The 23017-nt window shown below is 42.5% G+C and overlaps 1 protein-coding gene across 2 annotated transcripts in view; it reads left to right on the top strand.

The window, feature by feature from the left end:
* LOC118384384 (trafficking protein particle complex subunit 8) overlaps positions 1–23017 on the top strand; it is an 80147-nt gene that overhangs the window by 3682 nt on the left and 53448 nt on the right. For both annotated transcript variants that reach the window (XM_052461379.1, XM_052461374.1), the window contains exons 2-7: positions 285–497; positions 2389–2472; positions 5677–5766; positions 9408–9582; positions 12004–12157; positions 19682–19808. In XM_052461379.1, the coding sequence (XP_052317339.1) occupies positions 285–497; positions 2389–2472; positions 5677–5766; positions 9408–9582; positions 12004–12157; positions 19682–19808 (843 nt within the window). The remainder of the gene's footprint in view (positions 1–284; positions 498–2388; positions 2473–5676; positions 5767–9407; positions 9583–12003; positions 12158–19681; positions 19809–23017) is intronic.

Here is a 23017-nt window from a genome sequence, read left to right as displayed (position 1 = left end):
CTTCAATCAACACTCTCATGTGGTTTATTGGTGACATCTGAATAGCCTATATTTTCTCATGTCCAGCTCAAAGACATATGATGTGTGATTGTGGTCCTTCTGTAGCACAGTTGGTAGAGCATGGCGCTTGTAACGCCAGGGTAGTGGGTTCGATTCCCGGGACCACCCATACGTAGAATGTATGCACACATGACTGTAAGTCGCTTTGGATAAAAGCGTCTGCTAAATGGCATATATATTGTGCGTATGTAGCCTAATCTTTTCCCATACGGGTCTCTCAATAGGTCACATGAGGGACCCTAACAACCAGGTGCAGGTGGTGAAGAACCTTCGCATCAGTGTAAACAATGTGGTTAAACGCCCGTCTGTCCCCACCTCCGGCGTCCATAGCCCCGCTCAGCGACGGCTCCTCAACGAGGTGGTGTTGGCGAGCCAACCAGCAGAGGGGGGTGTGGCCAATGCCATCACCGCTGGAGACTATGACCTTAATATTAGTGGTGAGTAAATTGGGCAGAGAAAGAAGGGGATGAGTGTGACATGGGTAAAGAATGGAGTGTTTAATGAGTTATAGAAATGCTGTGTTTATTGATGATGAATGTGATACTTGTCATGTAGTTTCATAGACTGTCCTGCAGATGGCAGCAGACACTCGGGAGAGAGGCATGACTGGAAGGATTTATTTAAAAATAAATTGTTTTCCAGACAGACAATAACAGCAAACATATTGCAATATGGGAGTGATTTACATGTTAATTTATTTAGTTCATTTTGTAATTTATGAACTTCTTGTTTTATTTTCTCTTTTATTGACCTGGACGGCCCTTGGGTAAGAGCCTACTTCAACCTCTGTCCTAACCTACAACGTTACAGGTCAAGCCGTTTGACAGTGGAACAGAAATATCCCTAAACACTTAGTTACCTGAAATTTAGCTCAGAGAAATGCTTTTTGCAGGACATATTATTTTTCAGTGTATATAGCTATGTTTCCATCCAATTGATGATAGATTTTCATGCGGATATTCACAAATCTGCATGAAAACAATTTGTACAATTTCCCACCAGACATGTGTTTCCAGAAAATTGACTTGTTGCAGATAAAAGGCTGTATGAGGTGACTGCACATAAAAATACCTTTTGTAGTTAAATTTCCATGTATCGAGAAAAAAAAAGAAAAAAAAGTTAAATGGGTTTCCATCTCATTTTCAAATCTACTGATGGTTTTAACACAAATATGCCAACTCTGGTATTGGCATGTGCGCTCAAGCCAACAGCTGGCAGATACAGTGCGGATATAGCCTACATGATGATACTAATGACAAAGGAGTTAAATATTTTTTTATTGTAAAGTGGCAGCCAAGCATTGATCATCATATCACCAGAATAAGACCCTTGATATTTATTAGAAAGGAGCATCAAGCTCATCGCCTTGCACATTCACCACCCTGTGAAGTTCATCATAACTTATTTCATCTGTAGCCTAATAAACTGCATGCTTTTCCAAGTCGTAGTTGGAGAGCCACACATGTCATCGCGTGACTCCAAATTTACTTCAATATGATGGTTGTTATATTCAATATTTGCGTGTAAGAGTTAACAACTACAGTTCTTGCATAATTAATTTTACCATTAAGAAAAGATCCCACGCGTATTTTGTTTTGTGGACATTTGGAAAGTTTAACCGCAACATTTGGTGTTTCCATTAGGCCTGTCATAATGTTTGCTCACAAAGATGTTGGATGAACACCTGGTTCATTATATGAATACACCCTAGAGATATTTCAGGAAGGTTAATGGAGATTCCTGTTCCATTTCCACAAGGAATGACCTTTGGGTAGCAGTGCAGCAACTTTGTGGTGACTCTATCAAAGCGTGTGTTTCCCCCTGCTGGTCCACATCCATAAACCTCTCCAATCTACTCTATTTCTCCCATCCTATTAGTGGACCTTGCTTGGATCAAACAGCCTCCTATAACCCTAACCTACAGTTAAGTCAACCCAACTATGGCTCTCCTATTTCTCCCTTAGACCTATGAATGGAGCATAGAAATGGTATGTTATGTCTTCACTGTTTTGTTGGAAGCTAAACTGGAAGCTAAGCTTATGATTTGGGCTAACCTTTTTTCCAAGCTGTAGGTCACATTTGTAGGTCAAAGTGGTAGCCATGGTGGTGAGAATGACCCTCTCCAGCAGCACAGTCTCATATACTGCTGCTCTTCCCTGGTTTTCCCTACAGTGGTCAACTAGCAACAACGTGGTATCTACAATGTGATGTATACTATCTATGATATTGGTACTGCGGATGAGCTATGAGTGGTAAACATCAGTGGGAGATCCTGTACAGGTAATGGGATGTTGCTAACGCTAGTCCCTGACTCTCTCCCCTCGTCAGATCGCTCTGTTAAAGCTAGCGTCCCCTGGTACAGTGACTGGAGGGACACACTAACGGAACTCAGCACCTCCAAGCATTATACAGGTACCTGTACTCTCATCTCACCTGGCCTCACCCGACATAACCTCACAATATCTATGTAGGGGGTGGCCCTACCTCTCCACCTCTCTTCTTTCCCTTTACAGCTATCCCTCCCTCCGTTCTTCTTTCTCTCTGTAGCATAACTGTAGCAGACTGTCCTTCTCTCCTAACATCCTCCATTTTTATAATTGAAACTGGCCTTTCCTTGGTTGGTATATTGGTTCCATTTTGCCAGGCAAGCTCAATCAAGTACAGCTAATGTATTTGAAATGGTTTCAAATAGTATTTTACACCTATGTATGAGCGTTAGTAGCATATAACTCCTGCTTCCTTCTGTTCTCTCTCAATCAGCTTTAACCTGTGGTCCTCTTTGAAAAGTAAGGTATAGGAAATGATTATGGGTGACACATGGTTTGCTTGTTTGTTAACAAGGTACAAACTACGCTATTAAAAGTATCAACTAATCATTCAATGACTAATTTCAGGTTTGGCTAAATTGCCGTAGTACAAATATGGCACTAAATGAATTGTGCAGGACAGTGGACACATATTTACGCCGTTGTCTCTACATTTTCCAAAAACGGACCTAGTGTTGTCAAGATATGCAGATTTTAAAAAATTTATACTTCGATATCTAGTTTAGTATCATAATGCTCAATACCAGAACAATACTGGAATGATACCATGGCAACAAATAAAACATATATTAGCTAAAGTCACAGAATAACCCCTCAGCTTAATTTTTTGAAACATTGAACAATATGTTGATAACTAGTAGAATAAATAGAATATATTCTATATTCAGCAAAATATATTTTTATATTTCTTATTTATCTGTTATTTTACCAGGTAAGTTAACTAAGAACACATTCTAATTTACAGCAATGACCTGGGGAATAGTTACAGGGGAGAGGAGGGGGATGAATGAGCCAATTGTAAACTGGGGATTATTAGGTGACCATTATGTTTTGAGGGCATTGGGATATTTTTTTAGACCAGAGGAAAGAGTGCCTCCTACTGGCTCTCCAACACCACTTCCAGCAGCATCTGGTCTCCAATCCAGGGACTGACTAGGACCAACCCTGCTTAGCTTCAGAAGCAAGCCAGCAGTGGAATGGCAAGAATATCAAAAATGTTAATTATGCAAAACCATGTATGAGACTCGGCATACAAAATGTATTTACAAAAACTGAAATATAATTTGATACATATCAAGGTTAATCTTCTCATCTATGGCCATAATATAGTGTCAAATTACATTCTTTAGACCTAGGATTCATTACAGCTAACTATTTTGATGTATTAAATTAATAGTTACAAAACAAGAAATACTTTGAAGCTACTTTCTGAAGCTTCTATATTGAAATACTCTATACGCAATAGAAATACAATGGAATTTACACAGCATAGTACATTTCACTTCCCAGGGTGCAATTCTCCACCCAGGGCTAGTGGCTACTGCGAGCAAGCCCAGTCTAAATATATTGCTGTCAAGTTATGAGTGCATTTCACATGATTTTTCACTTGTGTAATCATATTATAATGCTCACATAAATGTCATGCTGAATATAGGCAGGTAGCCTAGTGTTTAGAGCATTGGATTTATAAAGGTTGCAAGATCAAATCTCCGAGCTGATAAGGTAAAAATCTGTCGTTCTGCCCCTGAACAAGGCAGTTAACCCACAGTTCCTAGGCCGTCATTGAAAATAAGAATTTGTTCTTAACTGACGTGCCTAGTTAAATAAAGGTTTATATATATATATGTTCATGTCATTGTCACTCAAATAATTAAAACTTAGTAGAATAATGACAGTTACATTGCCATGTGTAAAAAAAAAAAAGAAAAGTTTTTTGTCGTTTTAGAATGTTGATCTATGATCTCTCGCTTGTTTTTCAAAAGTTACTTGCGCTGTATGCATAAGCGCCGCCTGGCTTGAGACTGCCCCCTTGAAAAGATTCAGACAAATTACAAGACAGACTCGATCCTCTCAAATGGCATATGACGTGAGACACATTTGACAGATGTTCCTAAAGTAACACAAATTCTGGTACCAAACCATTTTTCATGTTCTAGTATCGAAAAAGTAGTGAAGTTTCGGTATATAACGTGCAGCACCAGACTGACCTCTGGTGGCTTTAGGTTCCCTTTCTCATGATTTCTCTGCCATACAATGATTAATGTAAATGTCTTACTGCCTAATCTTTTTGGAAAATGGACTGGAGCCGTGCCCAGAGGTTTATAGGTTCATCTGCCTCATTGTGCTGTTGTGCCTGTGTTCTACCATAGTAAATGTACTGCTATATAACCAAATTATTGTTTTACTGGCAGTCTTGGTTTAAAGTTTCTCCATCCATATTCCGATTGAATCTAAGTTTCGATGATCTCTTTTGATTTGATTGTTGCTTCTTGCTGTGCTATTTATTTAGGCCTATATTTTTGTAGAGCTGACGAGAAGAGCTGTCCTCTGTCCAAATATATACGTGAGTCTGTCGGTTTTGGCTTCCACGCATAGAGCGAGACACCGACAGCTCTGTACAGTTCCCTTATCAGTGGATCTAGTCCAAACACAGAGCCTGCTGTGTTTGTGTTGTGAAGAGCGAGAGAACCAGACATGGTGGAATTACCAGGATGTAAGGGCACACCTTTTAAAGATCACTAGAGCTTTTTATTGGACGAGTTCTGTCTGCATACTGACTCCGGTACTATTTCCTCACTCATCCAGGTGTTATGTTACATAGGTATCTACACTTGCTTTGATCCTCATTGTCCTGTCAACATTACTGCCTGACGCTGGTTGTTCTTCTGACAATACTGGGTGTATCTCTTGATGACAAATATAGGCTGCAATAAGCAGCAAGATGTTCTCTGCATCTCAATGGGGTTTAAGATAAAATAAGAATTGAGTGCTGGTAAAATCCTTCCTCTCTCATCTGGCTAATCATTCATTTATTTCTCTCCCTGAGTATCATTTGTTGCAGCTACACAATCAGACCCTTCAGCAATGTGTGTGTGTGTGTGTGTATGTGTGTGTCACTTCCCAGCCTCTCCTGTCGGGTTGAGCTGGGTGTGTATAGACCTATCTCACCAGCACCCCTGGGTACAGGCTTCAGGTGGTCTCTGCAGCTCCACTCTCTCAGGGTTGTGTTGCATGGAGGTGAGGTTAGAGTGATGTACTGTCTCTCATTTTGTTGTTGTCCTCTCTCCAGCCACGACTCCCTGGTTTGAGGCGTACAGGGAGAGCTTCCTCCAGTCAATGCCTGCCTCCGACCATGAGTTCCTCAACCACTACCTCGCCTGTATCCTTCTCTGCTTCACCATACTACAATAAACACTATGATCATGATAAATCAAATCTCAAAATTAAATCATTTCTAGGTAACAATTAAGTACCTGACTTTGTTTTTTTTATTACAAAAAATTATATATTACCAGTGTGATCATATACAGTGCATTCGGTATACATATACAAAATATTCAGACCCATTCCCTTTTTCCACATTTAGTTACGTTACAGCCTTATTCTAAAATGGATTAAATTAAAACAAATCCTCATCAATTTACACTATACCCCATACTGACGAAGTGAAAACACGTTTTTAGAAATTTTTGCAAACGTATTAAATCTTATAAACAGTTACCTTATTTACATAAGTATTTAGACTATTTGCTATGAGACTGGAAATTGAGCTCCCGTGTATCCTGTTAACATTGATCATCCTTGATGTTTCTACAACTTTATTGGAGTCCACCTGTGGTAAATTCAATTGATTGGGCATGATTTGGAAAGGCACACACCTGTCTATATTAGAGGTCGACCGATTGATTTTTCAATGCCGATACCGATTATTGGAGGACCAAAAAAAGCCGATGCCGATTAATTGGCCCTTTTTTAAAATTTATTTTTTAAACATTTGAAATAATGACAATTACAACAATACTGAATGAACACTTATTTTAACTTAATATAATTCATCCATAAAATCAATTTAGCCTCAAATAAATAATGAAACATGTTCAATTTGGTTTAAATAATGCAAAAACAAAGTGTTGGAGAAGAAAGTAAAAGTGCAATATGTGCTATGTAAGAAAGCTAACATTTAAGTTCCTTGCTCAGAACATGAGAACATACGAAAGCTGGTGGTTCCTTTTTAACATGAGTCTTCAATATTCCCAGGTAAGAAGTTTTAGATTGTAGTTATTGTATTTGTATTTCATATACCTTTGACTATTGGATGTTCTTATAGGCACTTTAGTATTGCCAGTGTAACAGTATAGCTTCCGTCCCTCTCCTCTTCCCTACCTGGGCTCGAACCAGGAACACAACAGCGTTACCCATGCAGAGCAAGGGGAATAACTACTCCAAGTGTCAGTGAGTGACGTTTGAAACTCTATTAGCGCGCACCCCGCTAACTAGCTAGTCATTTCGAATCGGTTACACCAGCCTAATCTCGGGTTGATGGGCTTGAAGTCATAAAAAGCGCTGTGCTTGAAGCACAGAAAAGAGCTGCTGGCAAAACGCACAAAAGTGCTGTTTGAATGAATGCTTACAAGCCTGCTGGTGCCTTCCATTGCTCAGTCAGACTGCTCTATCAAATCGGACTTAATTATAACTTAATAACACACAGAAATACGAGCCTAAGTTAATCAATATGGTCGAATCCGGAAACCATCATTTCGAAAACAAAACGTTTTATTTCAGTGAAATACGGAACCGTTCTGTATTTTATCTAATGGGTGGCATCCATAAGTCTAAATATTCCTGTTATATTGTACAACCTTCAATGTTTTGTCATAATTACGTAAAATTCTGGCAAATTAGGCGGCCCAAACTGTTGCATATAACCTTACTCTGCGTGCAATGAATGCAAGAGAAGTGACACAATTTCACCTGGTTAATATTGGCTGCTAACCTGGATTTCTTTAAGCTCAATATGCAGGTTTAAAAATATATACTTCTGTGTATTGATTTTAAGAAAGGCATTGATGTTTATGGTTAGGTACACGTTGGAGCAAGGACGGTCCTTTTTTGCGAATACGCACCGCATCGATTATATGCAACGCAGGACACGCTAGATAAACTAGTAATATCATCAACCATGTGTAGTTAACTAGTGATTATGATTGTGTTTTATAAGAAGTTAATGCTAGCTAGCAACTTACCTTGGCTTACTGCATTCGTGTAACAGGCAGGCTCCTCGTGGAGTGCAATGAGAGGCAGGTGGTTAGGGCGTTGGACTAGTAAGGTTGCAAGATTGAATCCCCGAGCTGAAAAGGTGAAAATCTGTTGTTATGCACCTGAACAAGGCAGTTAACCCACCGTTCCTAGGCCATCATTGAAAATAAGAATGTGTTCTTAACTGACTTGCCTAGTTAAATAAAGATGTAAAAACAAATCGGCCAAATCGGTGTCCAAAAATACAGATTTCCGATTGTTATGAAAACTTGAAATCGGCCCTAATTAATCAGCCATTCCGATTTAATCAGTCTAGTCTATATAATGTCCCACAGTTGACAGTGCATGTCAGAGCAAAAAATAAGCCATGAGGTCGAAGGAATTGTCCGTACTCTGTAGAGCTCTGAGACAGAATTGTGTCGAGTGACAGATCTGGTCAAGTGTCTGCAGCATTGAAGGTCCCCAAGAACACAATGGCCTCCATCATTATTAAATGGAAGAAGTTTGTAACCACCAAGAGTATTCTATTCCAGCTGGCTGCCTGGCCAAACTGAGCAATTGGGGGAGAAGGGCCTTGGTCAAGGAGGAGACCAAGAACTTGATGGTCACTCCGATAGAGTTCCTCTGTGGAGATGGGAGAAGGACAACCATCTCTGCAGCACTCCACCAATCAGACATTTTTGGTAGAGTGGCCAGATAGAAGCCACTCCTCAGTAAAAGGCACATGACAGCCCGCTTGGAGTTTTCCTAAAGGACTCAGACCATGAGAAACAAGATTCTCTGGTCTGGTGAAACCAAGATTGAACTCTTTGGCCTGAATGCCAAAGGTTATGTCTGGAGGAAACCTGGTGCCATCCCTACAGAGAATTATGGTGGTGGTAGCATCATTCTGTGGGGATGTTTTTCAGGGACTGGGAGACTGGTCAGGTTAGAGGGAAAGATGAACGGAGCAAAGTATGGAGATCCTTGATGAAAAACTGCTCCAGAGCACTCAGGACTTCAGACTTCCAACAGTACAACGACCCTAAGCACACAGCCAATACAATGCAGGAATGGCTTCTGGACAAGTCTCTGAATGTCCTTGAGTGGCCTAGCCAGTGTCTGGAATTGAACCTGATCTAACATCTTCGGAGAGACCTGAAAATAGCTGTGCACGATGATCCCCATCCACCCTGACAGAGCATGAGAGGATCTGTAGAGAGGAATGGTAGAAACTCCCCAAATACAGGTGTGCCAAGCTTGTAACGTCATAAACAAGAAGACTCTAGGCTGTAATTGCTGCTAAAGGTGCTTCCACAAGGTACACTGAAAGGGTCTGAATGATTAATTATGTTATCTAATTGGCCTAGTTAAGTTTAGCAAGAAGTTTAGTCGAAACCTGTTTTTGCTTTGTCATTATGGGGTATTGTGTGTAGATTGAGGGGTGGAGGACAATTTAATCAATTTTATAATCAGGTTGTATAATAACAAAATGTGGGAAAAGTCAGGGGGTCAGTGATAATGCGTTGAGCCTACAGCCTACTGCACAAGTCTCAACTATTTTTAAAGGTCTCAATATCAAATCAAAAGACTGTCTTTTCAAACAGCTTTTACACTAAAAGGGCATTATCATTTTTCCGTTTGTCCCTCTGTCACTCTCCAGCTATTTCCCCTTCTCTAATTTCATCCTCTCTCCCCACACTCCCTACTCATTCTCCTCTCCTTTTGCTGCTCTCGCCCCCCCCCATCTCTCTGGTTGTGGTTCCTTGACTGGTGATTCCGCAGGTCTGTTGGTGGTGTCGTCCAGTGAGGCTGTACCAGTGGAGCAGTTCCTCAAGCTGTCTCAGGAGCAGCACATGATCCAGCACAATGGAGAGTACACCAACCCCAAGTGGTTCATCCCCAACACACTCAAATACTACGTCCTCCTGCATGACATGAGCCAGGGGGACGAACAGAGGTGGGTAATAGACACACACACACTTGCATGCACACACAGACACGGTCTCTCGCTTTCTCTCGACAGCCAAGTCTATTACCTCAGCTCTTCTGTGTGTGTGTGTGTGGCCCTCTGCATCATTAGACCAAAGCAGTAAAGAGGAGGGTGTTGATTTTGTTCCCCACCCGGCAGTTATGGAATCCTTTTATTTTTACCAGTACACAACCTTGAATTAAAACCTCACTATTAGCCTAACCTTGATGCATGAACGAACCATGGGATGATTCATGTGGATTGAGAATGTATTTTTATAATAAAATAATGGCGGGATGTGAATCATTTGATTTTATTTTACTGGCTGTAAAAATATGGCCGGATGCTGTTTACTGGTTAGGCTAAGTTGTAGCCTTTTTAAAATGTTAAATTCTCTGAGTCTATGGATTCGTCTCTGTCCATTCGTACGTTTAAAAAAATGACCAAAGGGGGGACTATAGATCTGTCTCTGTATGTTTGTTAGTCACGCATGATATCTCAGACACCACTGGCGTGACTTGGACAAGCTTTGGGGAATGTTGCGTCTGCCATGGACAGTATAGAACAAGAAGGCCCGCACACTGTTAAAGCTCCCAGTTCTCCACTTTATTGACAACGTTTCGATCCGAAACGGATCTTCGTCAGGTCAAACAAACTGAGTGCGCATATCCCAAAATATACACATGTAACCTCACATGACCATTTCGGCTATGACGCATGGTGGGTGCAAAAAACAATTAGTCTGTAATAATTTAATAACAATGAGATGTGTACATGTGGTAGGTCCAGAAAATAATATATATATATACACTGCTCAAAAAAATTAAGGGAACACTTAAACAACACAATGTAACTCCAAGTCAATCACACTTCTGTGAAATCAAACTGTCCACTTAGGAAGCAACACTGATTGACAATAAATTTCACATGCTGTTGTGCAAATGGAATAGACAACAGGTGGAAATTATAGGCATTTAGCAAGACACCCCCAATAAAGGAGTGGTTCTGCAGGTTGGGACCAGAGACCACCTCTCAGTTCCTATTCTTCCTGGCTGATGTTTTGGTCACTTTTGAATGCTGGCGGCTACAACCCACACAAGTGGCTCAGGTAGTGCAGCTCATCCCGGATGGCACATCAATGCGAGATGTGGCAAGAAGGTTTGCTGTGTCTGTCAGCGTAGTGTCCAGAGCATGGAGGCGCTACCAGGAGACAGGCCAGTACATCAGGAGACGTGGAGGAGGCCGTAGGAGGGCAACAACCCAGCAGCAAGACCGCTACCTCCGCCTTTGTGCAAGGAGGAGCAGGAGGAGCACTGCCAGAGCCCTGCAAAATGATCTCCAGCAGGCCACAAATGTGCATGTCTGCTCAAACGGTCAGAAACAGACTCCATGAGGGTAGTATGAGGGCCCAATGTCCACAGGTGGGGGTTGTGCTTACAGCCCAACACTGCAGGAGGTTTGGCATTTGCCAGAGAACACCAAGATTGGCAAATTCGCATGTTCACACTGAGCACATGTGACAGACTGGAGACGCCGTGGAGAACGCTCTGCTGCCTGCAACATCCTCCAGCATGACCGGTTTGGCGGTGGGTCAGTCATGGTGTGGGGTGGCATTTCTTTGGGGGGCCGCACAGCCCTCCATGTGCTCGCCAGAGGTAGCCTGACTGCCATTAGGTACCGAGATGAGATCCTCAGACCCCTTGTGAGACCATATGCTGGTGCGGTTGGCCCTGGGTTCCTCCTAATGCAAGACGATGCTAGACCTCATGTGGCTGGAGTGCGTCAGCAGTTCCTGCAAGAGGAAGGCATTGATGCTATTGACTGGCCTGCCCGTTCCCCAGACCTGAATCCAATTGAGCACATCTGGGACATCATGTCTCGCTCCATCCACCAACGCCACGTTGCCCCACAGACTGTCCAGGAGTTGGCGGATGCTTTTGTCCAGGTCTGGGAGGAGATCCCTCAGGAGACCATCCGCCACCTCATCAGGAGCATGCCCAGGCGTTGTAGGGAGGTCATATAGCCACACACACTACTGAGCCTCATTTTGACTTGTTTTAAGAACATTATATCAAAGTTGCATCAGCCTGTAGCGTGGTTTTCCACTTTAATTTTGATTGGGACTTCAAATCCAGACCTCCATGGGTTGATAAATTTGATTTCCATTGATAATTTGTGTGTGATTTTGTTGTCAGCACATTCAACTATGTAAAGAAAAAAGTATTTAATAAGAATATTTCATTCAGATCTAGGATGTGTTATTTTAGTGTTCCCTTTATTTTTTTTGAGCAGTGTGTGTATGTATATATACTTGATTTCCCCTTTATTTTACCACTGCTTTAAACTGTTAATATGTCATTCTTAGCCAGTCATTGTAATTGTATATATTTTTTTCTTTTGTGCTCTCAGAGCTGACTCTGTGTATGAGGATATGAAGCAGAGGTATGGTTCTCAGGGTTGTTACCTTCTGAAGATCAACTCTCGTACAGCAGCAGCAGGAAGAGATGAACAGATACCGGACCCATGGAGCCAGTACCTTAACAAGAGCAGTCTGCAAAGCCAGGTACGGTAGTGCCCAGACAAATTTTTCCAAGTATCTAATTCAGTGATCACCAAACGGTCGACCCGTTCAACTTGTCGATCTTCAAGGCATTTCTTGTCGATTGCCAAACATTTCTGTAAAACCAGAGGTGGCGCTCCTAGTGGCCGGAGACTTTAATGCAGGGAAAGTTAAATCAGGCCTACCAAATTTCCATCAACATGTTAAATGTGCAACCAGAGGGAAAAAAATTCTTGATCACCTGTACTCCACACATAGAGACGCGGACGGTTTTGCTATCACAGACTGGAACATGTTCCGGGATTCTTCCGATGGCATTGAGGAGTACACCACATCAGTCACTGGCTTTATCAATAAGTGCATTGAGGACGTCGTCCCCACAATGACTACAGACATACGCCAATCAGAAGCCATGTATTACAGACAACATTCGCACTGAGCTAAAGGGTAGAGCTGCCGCTTTCACTGTGCTGGACTCTAACCCGGAAGCTTACAAGAAACCCTGCTATGCCCTGCGACGAATCATCAAACAGGCAAAGCATCAATACAGGAGTAAGATTGAATCATACTACACCGGCTCTGACGCTCGTCTTATGTGGCAGGTCTTGCAAACTATTAGACTACAAAGGGAAGCACAGCTGTGACCTTCCCAGTGACGCAAGCCTACCAGACGAGCTAAATCACTTCTATGCTCGCTTTGAGGCAAGCAACACTGAGGCATGCATGAGATCATCAGCTGTCCAAGCGACTGTGTGATCACGCTCTCCATAGCCGACGTGTGTAAGACATTTAAACAGGTCAACATACACAAGGCTGCGGGGCCAGACAGATTACCAGGACGTGTGCTGACCAGCTGGCAGGTGTCTTCACTGACATTTTCAACATGTCCCTGATTGAGTCTGTAATACCAACATGTTTCAAGCAGACCACCACAGTACCTGTGCCCAAAAACACAAAGGCAACCTGCCTAAATGACTACAGATCCGTGGCACTCACGTCTGTAGCCATGAAGTGCTTTGAAATGTTGGTAATGGCTCACATCAACACCATTATCCCAGAAACTCTAGACCCACTCAAATTTGCATACTGCCCAAACAGATCCAAAGATGATGCTGTCTCTATTGCACTCCACACTGCCCTTTCCCACCTGGACAAAAGGAACACCTATGTGAGAATGCTATTTATTGATTACAGCTCTGCGTTCAACACCATAGTGCCCTCAAAGCTCATCACTAAGCTAAGGATCCTGGGACTACACACCTCCCTCTGCAACTGGATCCTGGACTTCCTGACGGGCCGCCCCCAGTTGGTGAGAGTAGGTATCAACACATCTGCCACGCTGATCCTCAACACTGGAGTTCCCCAGGGGTGCGTGCTCAGTCCCCTCCTGTACTCCCTGTTCACCCACGACTGCATGGCCAGGCACGACTCCAACACCATCATTAAGTTTGCTGACGACACAACGGTGGTCGGCCTGATCACCGACAACGACGAGACTGCCTATAGGGAGGAATTCAGACCTGGCCAACCCCAACCCCTCTTTTTACACTGCTGCCACGATCTGTTTATCATCTGTGCATAGTCACTTTAACTATACATTCATGTACATACTACCTCAATTTCGCCGACCAACCAGTGCTCCTGCACTTTGGCTAACCGGGCGATCTGCATTGTGTCCCACTCACCACCCGCCCTTTTACACTACTGCTACTCTCTGTTCATCATATATGCATAGTCACTTTAACCATAGGTACATACTACCTCAATAAGCCTGACTAACCTGTCTGTAGCCTCGCTACTTTTATAGCCTCGCTACTGTATATAGCCTGTCTTTTTACTGTTTTATTTCTTTACCTGCCTACAGTGGGGAGAACAAGTATTTGATTCCTACTTACTTACAAAGCATGTAGTCTGTAATTTTTGTGTGGACAGGTGTCTTTTGTACAGGTAACGAGTTCAAACAGGTGCAGTTAATACAGGTAATGAGTGGAGAACAGGAGGGCTTCTTAAAGAAAAACTAACAGGTCTGTGAGCTGTAATTCTTACTGGTTGGTAGGTGATCAAATACTTATGTCATGCAATAAAATGCAAATTAATTACTTAAAAATCACACAATGTGACTTTCTGGATTTTTGATTTAGATTCCGTCTATCACAATTGAAGTGTACCTATGATACAAATGACATACCTCTACATGCTTTGTAAGTAGTAAACACTGCCGATTTTGCAGGTTATCAAATACTTGTTGTCCCCACTGTATAGATCACCTAATACCTTTTTTGCACTATTGGTTAGAGCCTGTAAGTAAGCATTTCACTGTAAGGTCTACTACACCTGTTGTATTGAGTGCACGTGACAAACTGATTTGATTTGAAAACCCCAAAGATAAAGCCTTGTGTTCATATTTTTTTTTTATTAGTCTCTGGTTGTTGGTGGAAGGTGCAGCTAATTTCGCTGCCCTGCGCCGTGTAGTCAAACTGTACCGGGTAGGCGAACTGTACCTGTCTGAAGGTAGAAACTCTGCCTTTTTGGTGGACTTGGAGAGGAAATCCAGTCCACTATGCCTCCGCTGGCCAATCAGATTGCTCAGATAACCGAGTCTGCAGTAACGTAGCAGGCATAAAAGAAAACTACGGCAAAATTGATACCGTGAGATTTCAAAACGTTTACAACCATGACTAGAGAGAGACTGTTAACGAATACAGCAGAGCTGCTGTTTTTGAGTGAGTTCATGTTTAATTTCTTACTCTGCACGGTCAACACTTTGTATTCAACACTTTTATAACCCATAAAATGCATGTTCTTCCTATTTCCACTCAGTGCTACAACAAGCAGTGCAGCAGTAATGAACGAGTAGGAAAGTGTAGCTTTCGTTATTAATATCAAGGAATATTTAACTTTCTCTGTAAATTGACGTAACAACATGAATTTGTGCATGAGGCAGAAGTAATGCGGTGTGACTCGTTTCACCATAAGCTGGAAGACTGTGTACCTTTGGTCAGTGGAGGAAAAGGAGAGCAAGCGGAGGGATGTTGAGAGACGGTCCCTCAGTCTGCGGCTCTTTCCCTCCGCTGAGGCCGACCATCAGATGCAGGCACCATAGCCTAGTAAAATAAAAATGTAATTATTTAAATGTATCCTTACTCAGATGTGCCTCACAAGTAATACAACAATGGATCTATTACCGGTGTGATCATATAGCCTACCTCAAATTTTGAAATTTAATTTTAACAAAATGTCCCAAACAACAATGCATTGGCAGGTAAATTCAAGTAAAGCCAGTATGCGGTGATGTATTGGGCCTATAGCTTAGTGCACAAACCTCATTGCTACAGTACTGTTTTATTTGTATTATATATATTTTTTTTAATTTGACCCCTTCTCCCCAATTTCATGGTATCCAATTGTTTTTAGTAGCTACGATCTTGTCTCATCGCTATAACTCGTACGAGCTCGGGAGAGACGAAGGTTGAAAGTCATGCGTCCTCCGATACACAACCCAACCAAGCCGCACTGCTTCTTAACACAGTGCCACCCAACCCGGAAGCCAGCCGCACCAATGTGTCGGAGGAAACACCGTGCACCTGGCAACCTTGGTTAGCGCGCACTGCGCCCTGCCCGCCACAGGAGTCACTGGTGCGCAATGAGACAAGGATTTCCCTACCGGCCTAACCCAGAAGACGCTAGGTTGGTGACCACTGATCTAATTGTCAGTTGCTAATGTACAGTAGCAGATAACTGACCATACCATTGTCGGGTTCATTAGGACACTTGGAAAAGGAGTGTAGCTTATTATACAAGTTCAGTTAGTACCTTCCCATTTTACTCAGTTTCTGAGAACTTTCTTCTTGAGCCGACCAATAAATTGGTTGACTGAATTATCGGCTATCAGCCATTCACAGAAATATTTGTCGGTCTATATTACGCTGATATTATATACATATGGAATGAACAAATACGTTTGCGGTTATTTTTTGAATTTTTTCTTATTCCATTTTCAGTTGAAATATATAGCCAGTATATTTTATATGGAATAACTGTAATTTACTTCATGGTTTCAGTAAGAAAACAGTTTTGTAATGAACTCCTAGTGTATGCTTGTCGTAACAAGCTCTCATTGTGAGTTTGCCATGAATAGCTCTTTACATGACCTTGTTGTAAAGCACTGTAGTGAATCTACTCACTGCAAATGCTGATTCTAACATCTAGTGGTGATATCATGAACTGCATCTTATTGGGTTTCACTGCATTCTTATTGAACAGTTTAGTTTAAGGTTTACTTTGTAACAAAGTTCAATTCATTCAGCCCTCGTGTATTAGGATACTTGTGGTGCTTCAGTACAAACACTTACGCATTTTCATCCAGTGCCATAGATATACAAATCTTTAGGTTTACCTAAGAAGGTAAACTGACCAAGTGTTTTATATTTATAGAGGATATACAGTGCATTCAGAAAATGATTCTTAAATAATGTTCATTTTAAATTATAATTTAGTAACTAAATATTATCTGTTAATCATTTGGACCACAATTTGTGATAAAGGCCTTTTTTTTCATTACACCAAAAATAAAGACATACAGTACCATTCAAAAGTGTGGACTCCGACTCATTGCAGGGTTTTTATTTATATTTCTACATTGTAGAATAATATTGAAGACATCAAAACTATGAAATAACACACATGGAATCATGTAGTAACCAAAAAAGTGTAAAAAAAAAAAAAAGTGCCACCCTTTGCCTTGATGACAGCTTTGCACACTCTTGACATTCTCTACCAGCTTCACAAGGAATGCTTTTCCAACAGTCTTGAAGGAGTTCCCACATCTGCTGAGCACTTTTTGGCTGCTTTTCCTTCACTCTGCGGTCCAACTCATCCCAAACCATCGATATTGGGTTGATGTCCGGTGACTGTGGAAGCCAGGTCATCTGATGCAGCGCTCCATCACTCTCCTTTGTCAAATAGCCCTTACACAGCCTGGAGGGGTGTGTTATGTAATTTTCCCTGTTGAAAAACAAATGATAGGATGGCGTAACGCTGGTGTGGTAGCAATGCTGGTTAAGTGTTCCTTGAATTATAAATAAATCACTGACAATATTACCAGCAATTCACCATCACACCACCTCCTTGCTTCACGGAAGGAACCACACATGAGATCATCCATTCAGCTACTCTGTATCTCACAATGCACTGCGGTTGGAACTAAACATTTCTAATTTGAACTCATCATACCAAAGGACAGATTTCCACCGGTCTAATGTCCATTGCTCGTGTTTCTTGTCCCAAACAAGTTTCTTATTATTATTGGTGTCCTTTAGTAGTGGTGTCTTTGCAGCATTTTGACCATGAAGGCCTGATGCATGCATTCTCCTCTGAACAGTTGATAAGGTGAATGCACCAATTTGTAAGTCGCTCTGGATAAGAGCGTCTGCTAAATGACTTAAATGTAAATGTAAATGTTGAGTTGTGTCTGCATTTATTTGGGCTGCATTTTCTTTGGCTGGTGACTCTGAACTTATCCTCTCCAGAGGTTACTCTGTCTTTCTTTACTGTGGCGGTCCTCGTGAGAGCCATTTTCACCATAGCGCTTGATTGTTTTTGCGACAGCGCTTTAAGAGACTTTCAAAGTTCTTGAAGGTCAATCAATCTGGAAAATGTGGCATATTTGAGCTATTTTTGCCGTAATATGGACTTGGTCTTTTACCAAATAGTTTTATCTTCTGTTTACCACGGAAATAAATTCCACAAATGAACTTTTAACAAGGCACACCGGTCCTCTGGCAGTCTCTATGGGGGTGCCACAGGGTTCAATTCTCGGGCCGACTCTTTTCTCTGTATATATCAATGATGTTGCTCTTGCTGCGGGCGATTCCCTGATCCACCTCTACGCAGACGACACCATTCTATATACTTTCGGCCCGTCATTGGACACTGTGCTATCAAACCTCCAAACGAGCTTCAATGCCATACAGCACTCCTTCCGTGGCCTCCAACTGCTCTTAAACGCGAGTAAAACCAAATGCATGCTTTTCAACCGATCGCTGCCTGCACCCGCATGCCCGACTAGCATCACCACCCTGGATGGTTCCAACCTTGAATATGTGGACATCTATAAGTACCTAGGTGTCTGGCTAGACTGCAAACTCTCCTTCCAGACTCACATCAAACATCTCCAATCAAAAATCAAATCCAGAGTCGGCTTTCTATTCCGCAACAAAGCCTCCTTCACTCACGCTGCCAAGCTTACCCTAGTAAAACTGACTATCCTACCGATCCTCGACTTCGGCGATGTCATCTACAAAATGGCTTCCAACACTCTACTCAGCAAACTGGATGCAGTCTATCACAGTGCCATCCGTTTTGTCACTAAAGCACCTTATACCACCCACCACTGCGACTTGTATGCTCTAGTCGGCTGGCCCTCACTACATATTCGTCGCCAGACCCACTGGCTCCAGGTCATTTACAAGTCCATGCTAGGTAAAGCTCCGCCTTATCTCAGTTCACTGGTCACGATGGCAACACCCATCCGTAGCACGCGCTCCAGCAGGTGTATCTCACTAAAGCCAACACCTCATTTGGCCGCCTTTCGTTCCAGTACTCTGCTGCCTGTGACTGGAACGAATTGCAAAAATCGCTGAAGTTGGAGACTTTTATCTCCCTCACCAACTTCAAACATCAGCTATCCGAGCAGCTAACCGATCGCTGCAGCTGTACATAGTCTATAGGTAAATAGCTCACCCTTTTTCACCTACCTCATTCCCATACTGTTTTTATACTGTTATTTATTTACTTTTCTGCTCTTTTGCACACCAATATCTCTACCTGTACATGCCCATCTGATAATTTGTCACTCCAGTGTTAATCTGCAAAATTGTATTATTCGCCTACCTCCTCATGCCTTTTGCACACATTGTATATAGACTGCCCATTTTTTCTACTGTGTTATTGACTTGCTAATTGTTTACTCCATGTGTAACTCTGTTGTCTGTTCACACTGCTATGCTTTATCTTGGCCAGGTCGCAGTTGCAAATGAGAACTTGTTCTCAACTAGCCTACCTGGTTAAATAAAGGTGAAATAAAAAAAATAAAAAATAAAAATTGAATTGCATTCAGGTGACCTAATGAAGTTGGTTGAGAGAATGCCAAGAGTGTACAAAGCTGTCAAGGCAAAGGGTGGCTACTTTGAAAGATCTCGAATATAAAATATGTTTTGATTTAATTATTTTTTTGGGGGAGGGCTACTACATGATTCCATTTGTTATTTCATAGTTTTGATGTCTTCACTATTATTCTACAATGTAGAAAATAGTAAAAATAAAGATTAACCCTGGAATGAGAAGGTGTCAACTTTTGACTGGTACTGTATTTTGGCAGAAATATCGTTAAACGTTGACTATTGCCTCCCTAACATCGGTATCAGTATTGGATCTAAAAATCCCATATCGGTCAGGTTCTACTATCTTCAGTTTCATGCCTATTGATCATGACACATATATTATCATGTTTGCTCCTGGCTGTTCTAGGATCAGTCTGAGGAGCCAGCCCCAACCCCTGTAGTGGTGAACAACACGGCTGTAGAGAACAACATAGGAGGAGCACCCGAGATGGACGGAGCACCAGAGATGGATGGACATGACTCAGCAGAGAATGGTGAGCTTAACCACTTAGAAATACTCAAGAGCTGAAGATTTCATATCATTAGTCACTCCTGGGGCGGCAGTTAGCCTAGTGGCTAGAGCGTCGGACAAATAACCGAAAGCTTGCAAGATCGAATCTCCAAGCTGACAAGGTAAAAATGTTGTTCTGCCCCTAAACAAGGCAGTTAACCCACTGTTCCTAGGCCGTCTTTGTAAATAAGAATTTGTTCTTGACTGACTTGCCTAGTTAGGGTTACTTCGTTGGCGGCCGTTGGAGTAAACAAAGGGAAGTGCAGGAAGGCAGGAAAAAGAAGCTATGCATACCAGGACAAAACGTGATGGGCTCTGTTCCAAGCAGAATGTCGTGCGGATAGACAAACATTTCATGTCTGCCCATGCCCTTAAGTTTGGGACTATCGAATGGGAGAAATCTAGCCAGGATTCTACCGCAAGACATCAGGGCAGCCCAGTGAACTACGTTTGGAACCGATGGAGCAAGTCTGCGTCGGGGAGACTTCAACAAACAGCGAGAGGGATGAATTTGCTGAGTCATCCAGCATTGAGGGTGAGGGGAATGCAATTTTGACTGAATATATACTTTTTTTTATCTGGGTAAAAACCCTTAATTGAAACGAGTTGATAAGACTGGCAGTAGTGTTTCCAGAGTAAGGGGATTCCTCCGAAGTATGTCAGAGGGCAAGGCCGATGAAGGACTGTGTTCCCTGGATACTTACAAACGTGTTTCTGGGTGGTGTAGCCAAGTTGAAGACCGTGGTATAGTCCCATCCACATTAAAAATGTCCCGTGGCCGATGTTCAACGTTTCCTGAAATATCTTATTGAGTTTAAGCCGAGAAGTCTGCGGGTTAAAGAGAGTGAAATTAGATTGGTGTTACTCTACTTGGTAATGATGGATCGTGATTCCCGGCAGACCCAGGCAAAGTACAGAGCAAAATTTCGCAGGAGCTGCAGAGATGAGGTTCTCAGTGCTGTAGAGTTATATATATATCACACACACACGCAGTGGGGAGAACAAGTATTTTATACACTGCCGATTTTGCAGGTTTTCCTACTTACAAAGCATGTAGCGGTCTGTCATTTTTTATCATAGGTACACTTCAACTGTGAGAGATGGAATCTAAAACGAAAATCACATTGTATGATTAAGTCATTAATTTGCATTTTATTGCATGACATAAGTATTTGATACATCAGAAAAGCAGAACTTAATATTTGGTACAGAAACCTTTGTTTGCAATTACGGAGATCATACGTTTCCTGTAGTTCTTGACCAGGTTTGCACACACTGCAGCGGGAATTTTGTCCCACTCCTCCATACAGACCTTCTCCAGATCCTTCAGGTTTCGGGGCTGTCGCTGGGTAATACGGACGTTCAGCTCCCTCCAAATATTTTCTATTGGGTTCAGGTCTGGAGACTGACTAGGCTACTCCAGGACCTTGAGATGCTTCTTACGGAGCCACTCCTTAGTTGCCCAGGCTGTGTGTTTCGGGTCGTTGTCATGCTGGAAGACCCAGCCACGACCCATCTTCAATGCTCTTACTGAGGGAATGAGGTTGTTGGTCAAGATCTCGCGATATATGGCCCCATCCATCCTCCCCTCAATACGGTGCAGTCGTCCTGTCCCCTTTGCAGAAAAGCATCCCCAAAGAAAGATGTTTCTACCTCTATGCTTCACGGTTGGGATGGTGTCTTGGGGTTGTACTCATCCTTCTTCTTCCTCCAAACACAGCGAGTGGAGTTTAGATCAAAAAGCTCTATTTTTGTCTCATCAGACCACATGACCTCCTCCCATTCCTCCTTAAAGAAAAACTAACAGGTCTGTGAGAGCCGGAATTCTTACTGGTTGGTAGTTGATGAAATACTTACGTCATGCAATAAAATGCAAATTAATTACTTAAAAATCATACAATGTGGTTTTCTGGATTTTTGTTTTAGATTCTGTCTCTCACAGATGAAGTGTACCTATGATAAAAATTACATACCTCTACATGCTTTGTAAGTAGGAAAACCTGCAAAATCGGCAGTGTATCAAATACTTGTTCTCCCCACTGTGTGTGTAAATATATATATATATATACACACACACACACACACACACACACACACACACACACACACACACACATACATACATACATACATACATACATACACACACACACACACACACACACAACTCAGTGTGTGTGTATATACACTGCTCCAAAAAATAAAGGGAACACTAAAATAACATATCCTAGATCTGAATGAAATATTCTTATTAAATACTTTTTTCTTTACATAGTTGAATGTGCTGACAACAAAATCACACACAAATTATCAATGGAAATCAAATTTATCAACCCATGGAGGTCTGGATTTGGAGTCACACTCAAAATTAAAGTGGAAAACCACACTACAGGCTGATCCAACTTTGATGTAATGTCCTTAAAACAAGTCAGAATGAGGCTCAGTAGTGTGTGTGACCTCCCTACAATGCCTGGGCATGCTCCTGATGAGGTGGCGGATGGTCTCCTGAGGGATCTCCTCCCAGACCTGGACTAAAGCATGGAGCGAGACATGATGTGCTCAATTGGATTCAGGTCTGGGGAACGGGCGGGCCAGTCCATAGCATCAATGCCTTCCTCTTGCAGGAACTGCTGACACACTCTAGCCACATGAGGTCTAGCATTGTCTTGCATTAGGAGGAACCCAGGGCCAACCGCACCAGCATATGGTCTCACAAGGTGTCTTAGGATCTCATCTCGGTGCCTAATGGCAGTCAGGCTACCTCTGGCGAGCACATGGAGGGCTATGCGGCCCCCCAAAGAAATGCCACCCCACACCATGACTGACCCACCGCCAAACCGGTCATGCTGGAGGATGTTGCAGGCAGCAGAACATTCTCCACGGCATCCCCAGACTCTGTCACGTCTGTCACGTGCTCAGTGTGAACCTGCTTTCATCTGTGAAAAGCACAGGGTGCCAGTGGCGAATTTGCCAATCTTGGTGTTCTCTGGCAAATGCCAAACGTCCTGCACGGTGATGGGCTGTAAGCACAACCCCCACCTGTGGATGTCGGGCCCTCATACCACCCTCATGGAGTCTGTTTCTGACCGTTTGAGCAGACACATGCACATTTGTGGTCTGCTGGAGGTCATTTTGCAGGGCTCTGGCAGTGCTCCTCCTGCTCCTCCTTGTACAAAGTCGGAGGTAGTGGTC

This window comes from Oncorhynchus keta, chromosome 1 (assembly GCF_023373465.1).
Source record: "Oncorhynchus keta strain PuntledgeMale-10-30-2019 chromosome 1, Oket_V2, whole genome shotgun sequence".
Classification (NCBI taxonomy): Eukaryota; Metazoa; Chordata; class Actinopteri; order Salmoniformes; family Salmonidae; genus Oncorhynchus; species Oncorhynchus keta.
The sequence above is the reverse complement of the archived record's forward strand: the minus strand, read 5'-3'. Positions and strand labels throughout refer to the sequence as shown.